The 11,756-nt window shown below is 38.1% G+C and overlaps 1 protein-coding gene across 2 annotated transcripts in view; it reads left to right on the top strand.

Moving 5' to 3' along the window:
• Nucleotides 1-1,171: 1,171 nt before the first annotated feature.
• Nucleotides 1,172-11,756, top strand: part of dusp22a (dual specificity phosphatase 22a) — an 18,039-nt gene continuing 7,454 nt past the window's right edge. The window contains exons 1-6 of one of the 2 annotated variants that reach the window (XM_013915883.1): nt 1,172-1,319; nt 2,298-2,331; nt 2,964-3,046; nt 4,375-4,424; nt 7,302-7,376; nt 7,588-7,759. In XM_013915883.1, coding sequence (XP_013771337.1) covers nt 1,212-1,319; nt 2,298-2,331; nt 2,964-3,046; nt 4,375-4,424; nt 7,302-7,376; nt 7,588-7,759 — 522 coding nt within the window. In that variant the 5' untranslated portion in view covers nt 1,172-1,211. Of the gene's footprint in view, nt 1,532-2,297; nt 2,332-2,963; nt 3,047-4,374; nt 4,425-7,301; nt 7,377-7,587; nt 7,760-11,756 lie in introns of both variants that reach the window. The other variant, XM_005752959.2, reaches the window with a different exon arrangement.

Here is an 11,756-nt window from a genome sequence, read left to right as displayed (position 1 = left end):
TATATGTGTGTGTGTGTGTGTGTGTGTGTGTTTGTTCATTATTTTCTGTAACTATAATCCTGAATTTTGAGTACATTTTGGTCTATGGACTGCTGAATATTGCTCCAGTACCTCTATTTGGAACTATGCAACTATTTGGCTGTTTCTTTTTGTACCGAAGGGTGTAATGAACTGGTTCTTATATAGCCCTTTTCTACTCTATCTGAGCACTCAAAGTGCTTTAGACAACTCTGTTCACCCATTTGCACAAGCACAATGCTCATTATGTAACTGCTTTCCAACATTTACTTGTGTTTACAGCAGCTTGGGGTTAGTTGCCCAAGGATATTTGAATTGCAAACTGGAGCACACTGGAGTCAAACCACCAACCTTCCAATAACTAAGTGGCCTGCTCTACCGCCTGAGCTGTGATGGAGTTTATCAGAATCAGAAAAAGTTGTGGAGGAATTTGCATGACAATTTTTACAAGATGTATGTCTTGGTTGGTTGAAATCTGGGATATTCATTACTTTTGTGAGGTAAGGGAAATGTGTGTCATATCTTTACAAACATCACATTGACAGAAAAAATCTGAAAACATCCTGTGCTTTTATGGGAGGACAAGTAGCCCCAAGGACCAGAATTTAAAGCCAATGTTTTACCATTATTGCCCGAAGAAAAGTGGCCTAACTGCGCAATACTGCTCTGAGGCAACAGACCAAAAATGGTGTTTTAGTAAATAAATTAAATCAGAATCTGCCATAAAAACTTATTTCAATTTAAACATGCATAAAAATGAAATCATACTTAGCAGCAGCTAGCACTATAAGCTGTGTCTTGGCCCCGGAAAGGATTGCTCCGCCCCCAGATCAAAGATCAAAACCTCATCTACTCGTTAATTAGCTAAACACGGAGGTGTCTTGTGTCACAAAATAATAATAATGATCACCAAAAATGTTGTTTGCTGCCTGAAGGCATCAGCATACCATAGAGGGTTAACATTAAAGACTAAACAACCACACAGAGGTAGATTACGAAAAATGTTCAAATCCAGCTGGGGCTGAGGCGAAATTGCAGCGATAACTATGGGTTTTCTGTGTTCCTCATAAAATTACGTTTAAATCTTATACTGTATACTAGGTCTGATTGTGACTTTATCTCTAGCTTCCCCCTGAAGGTATAAGCTGAGAAAGCACAGTTGTTGTGTCGCCTGCTGTGATGTCACACGCCGGATGAACCCGCAGCTGCACCCACTTCACGTCAAAACAATCCGGAAGACGACACAGCATGATGGAACTGTTGTTGGGGCTGAAACGAGGTCAAAGCTAACACAAATACAAGTGGGTTTTAAAGCAGTTTAATCTAATAATGCTGTTAAATATGCAAAAGTAGCGTCTGAAGCGAAGGTTATTTAACCGCTTAAAGAGTCCAGTCACACAGGCTAACCTCGCATTTTGAATTCAAAGTCCATATCCTAGCTCTTCAACGCATTAAAGTCTTTTAGCTAACCGCAGCTTGTTCCAGGGATACCATGGGTAACGGAATGAATAAGGTAGGTTTGCTGTTGTTGTTTATGTCATGTCATTACGCTGTTTGGGGGTGTTTTTGATGGTTAAAAGTCCAAAGCGATGCTGGTAAACGCAGGCGCCAATCACTGGTCGCTAATCAATCACGTGACACGCTCTGCCCTGTCAAAAAAAAACCCCAAGAGGACAAAATTTGGATCCAAGCCAGGGCTCTTGTGCTAGACTCTAACCTACAATACTGTTGTATGCCAACCTTAAGTTAAGTGTCTGTGTCTGCATGTCATGTTTTGATGCTGTGATATTGCACTGTCATTGTTAATTGACAGTTAAAAGGGTCCTCCTAAAAGAAAAATCTAACTCATGTTGTTTTTATTAAAAAGTAAGATTGTTTATATCGATTTCTTCCTAAAAATGAAATTGTCATCCGCATCTATTTTGAGCTGCCACAACAATGTTCAGGTACTGTAGTGAGATATTTCATTAGAATCAATCCAGCACTTCATTACCTTCATACAGCTATTGTTCCATAGGTATAGTACCAAAGCTGTACAGTAACACTCAGTGGCCGTTTGCCACCCATCACATCATTCAGATAACCATGCATCATTGCTTCAAGCCTTGTATGGCCATAAGGAACGTTTCCTTTGCTCGTAGCTCCACTAGGATCTTAAGCCTTAAGCTTTAAATCCAATCTGGCTCGAATCAGAACATTTGTTCTTTTCATGCGAGGTTCTTGAAGCTGAATTGTAATGAACATCTAAGTGCAACATGTCTGTGACTGCTCCTTCACAGGTTGTTGATGGACTCTACCTTGGGAATATAAGAGGTAAGACAAACATGTATGTAGATTTATTGCTTTAATTACATACAGTATAGAAAGCCCAGTTGGGCCAGGTGTTCGGTGTAGCATTGGAGTACAATATTTTGCTCTGAGCACACTTTACATATTATCATTAATTCTCAAATAATGTTTAATTAGGGGAATTTTAACTCAACATAACTTAATCTTCTACATGAAAAAGTGAAAGCAGATTTTTAACATAAGCCCTCCCTTTTAAGCACATATATTTGTAGCTTAAAGAGTAAAATAATGTAATATTGTAAAGTCTCGCCCACAAGAAAATTAAACTGCTACAATGTGTGGCATAAAAACTAAAATAACAATCCAGAGCCTTGTGTTTCACTCTAGTCCGATGCAACCTCCTCAAGTTAATATGGCATTTGGAACATTCTAACTTTAGCTGCCTTGATGACGGTAAGAGTATAATGGCTAAATATAGCTAAAATGACAGGGACAAGTGACCACTTGCCCATCTGTACTAAGTAATGTTGCAGGATAACAAACTACTCACAGACCTGCTTCTGTAGCTGCTTGTAACGGGTCAAAGTCATGATTGTTTGTGTAAGATTCATACCAAAGGACCTGTCGAGATATGTTTCCCTCTCTCCTTGTCACAGATTCAGAAAACAGAGAAAGTTTATCTAAGAATGGCATCACACACATCCTGTCTGTGTACAACAATGCAAAACCGGTGTTTGAGGTTAGTGGGAAATCATGGTTAGTATTTCTGGATGTATTATGATTAAAAATTGCTACTTTCTGTGGAAAATCTTACCTGGTGGTTTTTTTTAAGGTCATGCGTGCAATGTTAATGATGTAATTTGTGCTTTCAGCCATCTGGGGGTGGTGATGAGTTATGGTTGGATTGCTTTGAAGTCTTGAGACTGAGATTGACAGATAAATTATGAGGTTCATGTGTATTAAAAGACAGAATCTTATTTTGTGTAAAACTGAACTTTTTTTTACTCTGGTAAAGAAAAAGGTTAAGTGTGAGAAATATGATTTAGAACACCGATATTCACCACCGCAGTATATCTCTGTAAGTTTCACATTGTCTCTGGTTTCACACACTGCTTACTGTAAATGCATTGTTTTGAGTGTTGGACACTGACCAAGACCAGGGGAACACATTAGATATTGATCTACAACCAGACTGACAAAAGGTTACAATGTTTTCTAAACAAAAACAAAATTCAAAAAAACCCCATGCCTCATATATATATTAACTGAAAATTGTACAAATAAAATAGAAGAAATATTAAAAATATATGTATGCTTATTTTGAAATTGATTCCAGCAATATCTTCCAGAAAAGGGACGTGTTTACTACCGTGCGTGCCGCTTCCTATTTTAATACAAACCTGTAAACGTTTAGAAACTAAGGACACCAATTACTATCATTTCTTTTTACATATAAATTTAGCTTCTGTCAGTTTGGAGCCTCCTTTGTTGTATTGTTATGACAGATTTTTTTGTAATCTGCCACAAAAATATCAAAGTCAGTTGATCACAGAGACGCTTGTACTACTCAAGACATGCTTATTTTAAATGCAGAAAGCTTTGGCAGCTTATGTTAATACACAATTTATATTGTTCAGCATTACTATGTTGCCTATGACATCAAAGGTCATTGAGGTTTGAAACGTGCTGTGATAATAAACAGTCCCTCTCGTCTCCTCTTCATAGAATAGAGTAGATTGCAATAGCTCTTTGCTCCATGCCAACTGTGGCTTTAACTGGTTTTAAGCTTGTTTTTGCATCCAGTAATTTCTTTTTAATCTATAATAATGTCATTCTTTAAATAATATTATACACCATGTGTGATGAAATCTCAAATACTTAAAATTGTAATCTGGGAAACTATTCTTAGTCTTACACAGAGCGCTGAATTTCTTTTGAAGACACTGTGTTTTTGAGATGCTACTACATCATCTCACTAATTCACTTGAGTGTCTTTTTATTAGTATTACACAACTTGTCCAATATTTAGTTGCCTTTCTCCTAACAGTTTTCACTAATGTTTTGCAGGACATGACATACCTTTGCATTCATGCAGCTGATGCTTCCAGCCAGAACCTGTGAGTAAACACGTACATGAAGGTTTAAAAACATTGGTGGATTCTTTTTCACCCTCTAGTCTTGGTTCCTTTGCAAATTTCAAAATGTATGCAGTAGACTATTTATAGGAGAGGAGAAGAGCAGTAACTCAAACAGTAGTCATACATAGGAGTTACAGCCATCTAATGATAGATTAAAGTTATTTAATATTCACTTCATTTCATTCTGTTCCTAAAGACTGAGCAAAAGAGGGCTTTTATTTTTTCACGTGCTTGTGAGAGAAAGGTTAAGTGAAAAAATAACAGATGAGTAAGTATGTTTAATGTGTCACTGTTCATCCAGAGTCTGACTTGTTGCTGCTCTGGGAGCTGGCGCTAACACGACACATTAGTCATAGCAGTCTTTGACCTCACACATCCCTTGTTGCTTTAAGTTTGCAGCATGAACTGAGGGGACAGTAAAGAGCCATTATTCAGTTGGAGTTTAAGCATTAAACTTTAGTGTCATATGACCCTGGTTGATGGCTTACTTTAAGGTCTTTATTGGCGTTGGAGAGGAATTACGTTGTTATGTCTGCACTAGTGCCCTACGTGGTTAGTCAGGGTTCATGCATAGGTACAAGTGGGACATTAGTAGGAATTTGATAAATCTCCAGTATATTATGTCAAAGACTTTACCTTGTTGGGTCAAAAAATCTCAGCGTTACTTTGAGCTCCACAGTTACTCAACCTCTCCTTGATTTGAAGGGGAACTTTATTTGCTTTAGTTTGTAAAAAAGTAGTACTGAGTCAAATGTAACTTAGTGAGAACTGAGGTTTAGTGGCTGGTTGGAAGTTGATGATTGTTGGGCTGGAGATGTCTGACCTCCACTGTCGCAATCAAGCGTCCTTCCCTCAGGCAGCAGAGGAAGGAAACCTAAGTGTGACATCTGGCTGTTTGCATCGACCACCCAGGGCTTTAATAAACCCCCTCTGTCACAATCACTGGTCTGAGTGATGCGAGGGTGAGGCCAACTGCCGTCCCACCATGCATGCCATGATCTAGGGGCCCCTGTCATTACATGTGATGGCCTCTGTTACATGGTGATGGTACACAGCAGAAACTGTCTCACATTTTGTAAAAGTTTAAAGCTTTCTGAAAAACCTTAACCTCTATGATTGCTTCAGTTCAGCAGAAAAGGATTAAGGTTGATGTGCTTAGATACTTCCTCGCTAGGAATCATCACATACTATACAAAAAAAAACTAAAGTGACAGCAAATCTTAGACCTATGTCCTAAATCACTGAAATAATACTAATACAGCAAAACTGTGGTCAGACTGCAGAAACAGCCCTTTTTTTTTATTGTTATTTGTGCAGCAGACAACGAGGAGCATAACAAAATAAATGTATCTAGCAACTAGCAAGCAGATTAAACCTATTTAAGCTTCTATGCATTTTGTGATGTCAGTGTTTTGTGAAATTCACACTGAAGACAGTAAATGCTATGAGGAATTCACACCCAAGACAGCAAGTGCTTAATTGAAATGGCATTAAATGTTATTTATATAGTTGCTAACAATGTATGTAGATATTTGTAGAGAGCCAGGGGTTCCCCTTTTTTTTGAACCTTCTCTGAGAAAGTCTGTTAGTGTGCGTAGAGCATGAAGGTGTAAACTTTTGCATTTGCATCAACGTGATGTGCTTTGGTCATAACTAAGGAAGCTCTTTTTTTAAAAATGATTTTTTGTTGTTGTTGTTGTTGTTGTTGTTGTTGTTGTTTTAGGCATATTAATATAATTATATTTTTAAAAACCACCATAGAAATACAGAAGCTCATTTTGCATATTAAATATACAGTAATCTAACAGCTTTTTGTTGCTAGAGGACTATTTTTATTCCAGTGTTCTCCTCACAGTCATTTTCTATTCAGTTCTACTTAACCGTAAATGTTTGTCACAACTTAGTTTTCTGCATATTAAACAAGACTGCCGGAAACTTCTGTGCTAGGATGACAGAACAAAGTGCTGAGGAGACATCTTTTAAAGAAGAGTTTGGATCTCAGGAAGGAGGAAAAAAGTAAAGTGACAGTCTATTTTAGCCCCAGTCTGTTACCCTGTCTGCTATTGAGTAACCAGCATCTGCTCCTCAGGAGACCAGCGCTATCAGCCATGCAATTCTTGATTATGCAAAACACCAGCAGTGTTTCCTGACAGTGTATAAGGAGGATATTTAAGGAGCAATAGCATTGCATTATGCTGCTTTATATTGGAAGATGTTTTGTGTGGATTTTTTGCAATCTTACAATTAGCTGTGATTTATTTTCTAAATTTACCCATGAAATGGCATTTGCTGTATTTTTGGTGTAAACCTAAAACGATGCCTCTGTTCGCACTGAGTAACCCAGCGCTGGAAAAAGACCAAATTTTGCAGTTAAGACAAAATGACGGCATTTACTTCCCTTGTCTGTCCCTACTGTCTGTGCTCTGGTCGACCACAGACTCTCTGTTTGAGCATACCCAACCTCTTTCTCACATGACAGCTTGGAGTAGCTAAAGGGAAAAAAAACACACCACAGTATGTTCTCCTGTTTCTGAGATATAACATAAATCTGTTGAAACTACCTCACACATTTCTGAACTTATCTCTAAATCTGAGAGTAATCTGTAGTTTCCACAGCTAATCTTAGTATATTATTATGGTTTTAACAACCTTTATGGAACCACAATGTTTGGGCCTTTAACACAGTTTCAGTTCAAGGTGGCCTTTTTCATATCCTATAATGTGTATTCCATTTTTAGCTTTACACTCCTTAAATGTTACTATGACCTTAGTAAAAGTGAACTGTTGTTTTCTGTTTGATGAGCAATACTATATTGACTCAGAAAACTTTACTGTGCTTTTTTTATGTCTTTCCAGACTGCAGCATTTTAAAGATTGCATTAGCTTCATCCATGAATGTCGCTTGAATGGTGGATCTTGTCTAGTTCACTGGTAGGTATTTACATCCAGCCAGCTTCCTACTCAAAACCAGAACAGGTCAGCCGTCTTTTTTAGGTACTTTCACAGTCAACATGACATTTGTCCTGATGGTTTGTGGCCTGTCCCATTTTTGTACCAGTTAACCGTAGGAAGTAAGGTATTAAACATCCAGCTGCTTAATGAAAAGAACCAAATAAGCCAAATGTCCTTTGTGTTCTTGCAGCCTTGCAGGTGTATCAAGGAGCACTACCATGGTGGTGGCCTACCTGATGACTGTCACCCACTATAGCTGGGAGGAGTGTCTGTCTGCTGTCAAAGCTGTTCGTTCCTTTGTTGGGCCAAACTATGGCTTCCAGCAGCAGCTGCAGGAGTACCAGACTACACAAGTCTCAGAGGTAAACATGCAAAGAAACAGAGAAGACATGAATGCACACACACTGTACACTACCTACAGAATGCATCCAATTCCCTTTTACTACTTCAGTGTTTCCGCTTAAAGTCAAATTTTAAAGTGCTTTTTCTAGCAGTAGCTTTGTGGTATACTGGCATTCTGTAGAAACTCTTGTGCTCTGTTATTTGTGATACAGACCCACACACATACATGCACACAGGATATGACACATACACCATTACACAGCACAGGCAGTCTGTGGTCAGTCTAGCAACTGTTAATCTGTTCAACTGATGCATACCTATTTATATTCTTTTTTTTTTTTTTTTTTAAATTGCTTGTAATTCTTGTTGAGGACAAGAAGTATTCGTTTGAAATGACAGATCTGAGATTTACAACTGGAAAACTAAACCAGCACACATCTTCTGTTATATGCAATGGTTTACAAACCCTCAAATATTTTAATATCACAATGGCATAATGGTCTTTTGTACACGCAAGCCAATTACTCATTTAGTCAATCAGTAATCCAGTCTTTAAAATAGTACATAAGTTCTTAATATTGCATTCAATCACTAACACATCTTAGTACTAACTCTTATGTTCAGAACTCATAGCAAGGGTTTCTAATGCTCCTCTGCTGCACATCAAGGAGGATCATCTCTGCATTTCTCACCTTTCTAAAAAGTAGCTTGTGTTTTGTTTTGTTTTTGCCACCAGCAGCTTCACAGGTTTGCATAGCTGTTTTAACTTTTAGAATGCCTAATCTGTGATCACACATTTAAAAAAACATTCCTGTAATGTTTTTAGTTTTGATTCATGCACTTTCAGATATTACCTTGCTTTTTTCTTATATATAAATACACATATGCATAAGGTTGTCGTCAAGTTTACATCCACTCATCATGGGCATGAATGTCATTGTAATTTTGGGTTTTCATTGGGTGGAATCATTATGCAGCATACATCTTCAGTAACTTTAAAAAAACAAGAAGTGGGTGCACAAGTTTGAAGTTATTTTAGATTTTGTCTAATTCATACAGGATCGAAAGTAAAAATACATGCTCAAATATATACATACACCCAGACTAATATTTAGTTAAATGTTTCTTAGCAAGTTGCACATCGATCATGAGTGGCATCCATGTCCTTCTGTGGCCAGCTTATTCTTCCAGATGGGTAGCTGATGACCAATAAAGCATGTGTATTATAATATCTTAGATCTTATTCCCTCTATTGAGCTGGCTTCTGATCATTTTTTTTTTTTTTTACCTCATGGAGGTACTTCCAATGTGTAGATTACTGAGTTTTAGACTTTCTTCTCATCATTCCAAGCCATACTCAGGTTAGACTACTGTTCTTAGAGTCTTGATGTTTTGCTCTATCAACCAGTAGATGGCGCTTTAGCCAGTCTGAACACCTGGATGAACACCTGCTGTTAGCATCCCACTTATTTGTTTTTTGCCAGGCTTTTGTGAAGTGCAGTTAGCTTCTTTACCCAGTACGTTTGGATGTCAGGTCCTGGTCCTATTCAGGTCTTAATTCTGGAGACTTGTTATTGAATGTTTCTTCTTCTGAAAGGTTGCTTTGGTCTGCTCTTAGGCTGGTGTTGTGTGACACCTTTCTCTCCAAGATGTTCTTTCACTATTGCTCCTTTTAAGCTCTGCATGGATTTGCCCTCATACTATTGTACTTGCAGCTGAGAGTGTACCCTGGATAGGTTTTGGGAGAAAAGGCCATTTATTCCCATGGCCTCTGTCCAGAGCTGTGAGCCTTTGTTTCGTAGATTCTATGGACAACTTGTTGCACTTCCTATTGATCCAGGACCAAACTCCCATGACACACTTCTACACCTCTCGTAACCAACGAAAGGACTTACCACTATAAATTTTAAATAAAACAACTCAGATGCAGTTGAAGTGCAAACTTTCAGCTTTAATTTGGTGGTTTGAACAAAAAAAAAAAAAGGGGAACTAAAGCATTTTTAACACACTCCCTTCATTTCAAGGGCTCAAAAGTAATTGGAGAAATTGAAAAACTAAAATTGAAATGTTCATTTCAAATACTTGGTTGAAAACCCTTTACTGGCAATGATAGCCTGAAGTCTTGAACTCATGGACATCATCAGATGCTGGGTTTCTTCCTTTTTAAAGCTCTGCCAGGCCTTTACTGCAGCTTCTTTCAGTTGCTGTTTGTTTGTGGGCCTTTCTGTCTAAAGTTTAGTCTACAACAAGTGAAATGCATGTTTATTGTGCTTAAGATCAGGTGACTGACTTGGCCATTCAAAAATATTCCACTGGGTTGCTTTGGCTGTATGTTTTGCGTCATTGTCCTTTGTCATTGTATTATGAAATGCCGCCCAATCAATTTGGCTGCATTTAGCTGGATTTGAGCAGACAGTACGTCTCTGAACACCCCAAAAATTTATTCAGCTGCTTCTGTACTGTGTCACATCATCAATAAGACACCTTAATGCCCACTCACATCCTGGGCTATTTGACCTCAGGAAATCACATGATAGGGTGGGGCTAGGTTTCACAATGAGCTCACCCGAAACCTTGGCTGATTGTGACCTACACTCATTTTCACACCTTGGCTCGTGTGATTAGGTAGAGGTCCCTCTTGGGGGGACACTCCCGCAGGGCTTAAATCTGGAACTCTCCACATTTTGACCCTAGAACTGAAGAAGCTTCTCAGATGAGAGGTGAAACATCTTCAAGCAACAAGTCCAGACGCTTTTCTTTCCAAGCTCCTTAGATTACGATGACCTGGATGACTGAGAACCTTCACAGACATCATCAGTAAACAGTAGTGTCCCAGTGCCACTGGGAGCTATGCATGCCCAAGCCATCATACTGCTTCCGCCATGTTTTACAGATGATGTGGTATACTTTGGATCATGAGCTGTTCTTATAATGTTCTCTATACCTGTTTTTTCTTGCCATCATTCCAGTAGAGGTTGATCTTGGTTTCATGTGTCCAAAGAATGTTTTTTCAGAACTGCTCTGGCTTTTTTTAGATTTTTTTTTTTTTTTTCCAATCTAGCCTTTCTATTCTTGAGGCTTATGAGTGGCTAGCACCTTGCTGTGAACCCTCTGTATTTAATTTCATGCAGTCTTTTTTTTAAATTTTTTATGGTGGACTTGAATGTCGCCTACCTCCTGGAGAGTGTTGTTCACTTGGTTTGCTCTTCACCATGAAAATGATTCTGCGATCATCCACTACTGTTGTCTTCTGTGGATGTCTGAGTTCACTAGTGCTTTCTTTCTTTTTCAGGATTTACCAAACTGTAAATTTGGCCACTCCTAATATTGTAGCAATTTCTCAGATGGGTTTTTTCTGTTTTCGCAGCTTAAGGATGGCTTGTTTCGCCAGCCTTTGAGTCAACTGTCCAAATACAGTGGGAATTAAGAAACTGCACCAAAGTTTAGAAGAACTAAACTATGAATCAGATAAAGTCCACATAGTCCAGAAATAAAAACATGGCAATGCAAAGTACCATAATAGGTCCCCTTTAAATGTGAATTTTAACTTCCTATTGTATGGTTTATTCTAGAAAATATTTCCAGGTAAGTATGGTTGTGTTTTTAAAGAAAATCTCAAATATATCCATGGTTTCCTTTAGCTTCAGCCATGTGGTGGACGCTTGTTGGCAACATTAAGAGTGGTCCTTCTCCTAACTTGAATTTAACAGAAAATCTCACCTTTTTGTAAACCTGACTTATCTTGGTGCCTACGCCTAACCAAAAGCAAGACAAAGCCTAAGTAAACAAAAGTGAAAATGAAATTAAACAGTTCATGAAACAGGACACAAACTGTGGTCTCCAGGTTCACAGTTTTGTGATTTTAAACCACTGCCACCCTACCTGCCAGTATACTCTTTAAAACAAGTATTCTAAGTATCAGTTGCATGTTTACATTATAACTATCCAAAACATGTTTCAAACAACAGTTATTAACCATACATTTTTAATTTATTGGTAATATGTGTGTGTGTGTAT

This window comes from Pundamilia nyererei, unplaced genomic scaffold (genome assembly GCF_000239375.1).
Source record: "Pundamilia nyererei isolate P.nyererei 1_Seehausen unplaced genomic scaffold, PunNye1.0 scaffold00392, whole genome shotgun sequence".
NCBI classification, from domain to species: Eukaryota; Metazoa; Chordata; class Actinopteri; order Cichliformes; family Cichlidae; genus Pundamilia; species Pundamilia nyererei.
The sequence above is the reverse complement of the archived record's forward strand: the minus strand, read 5'-3'. Positions and strand labels throughout refer to the sequence as shown.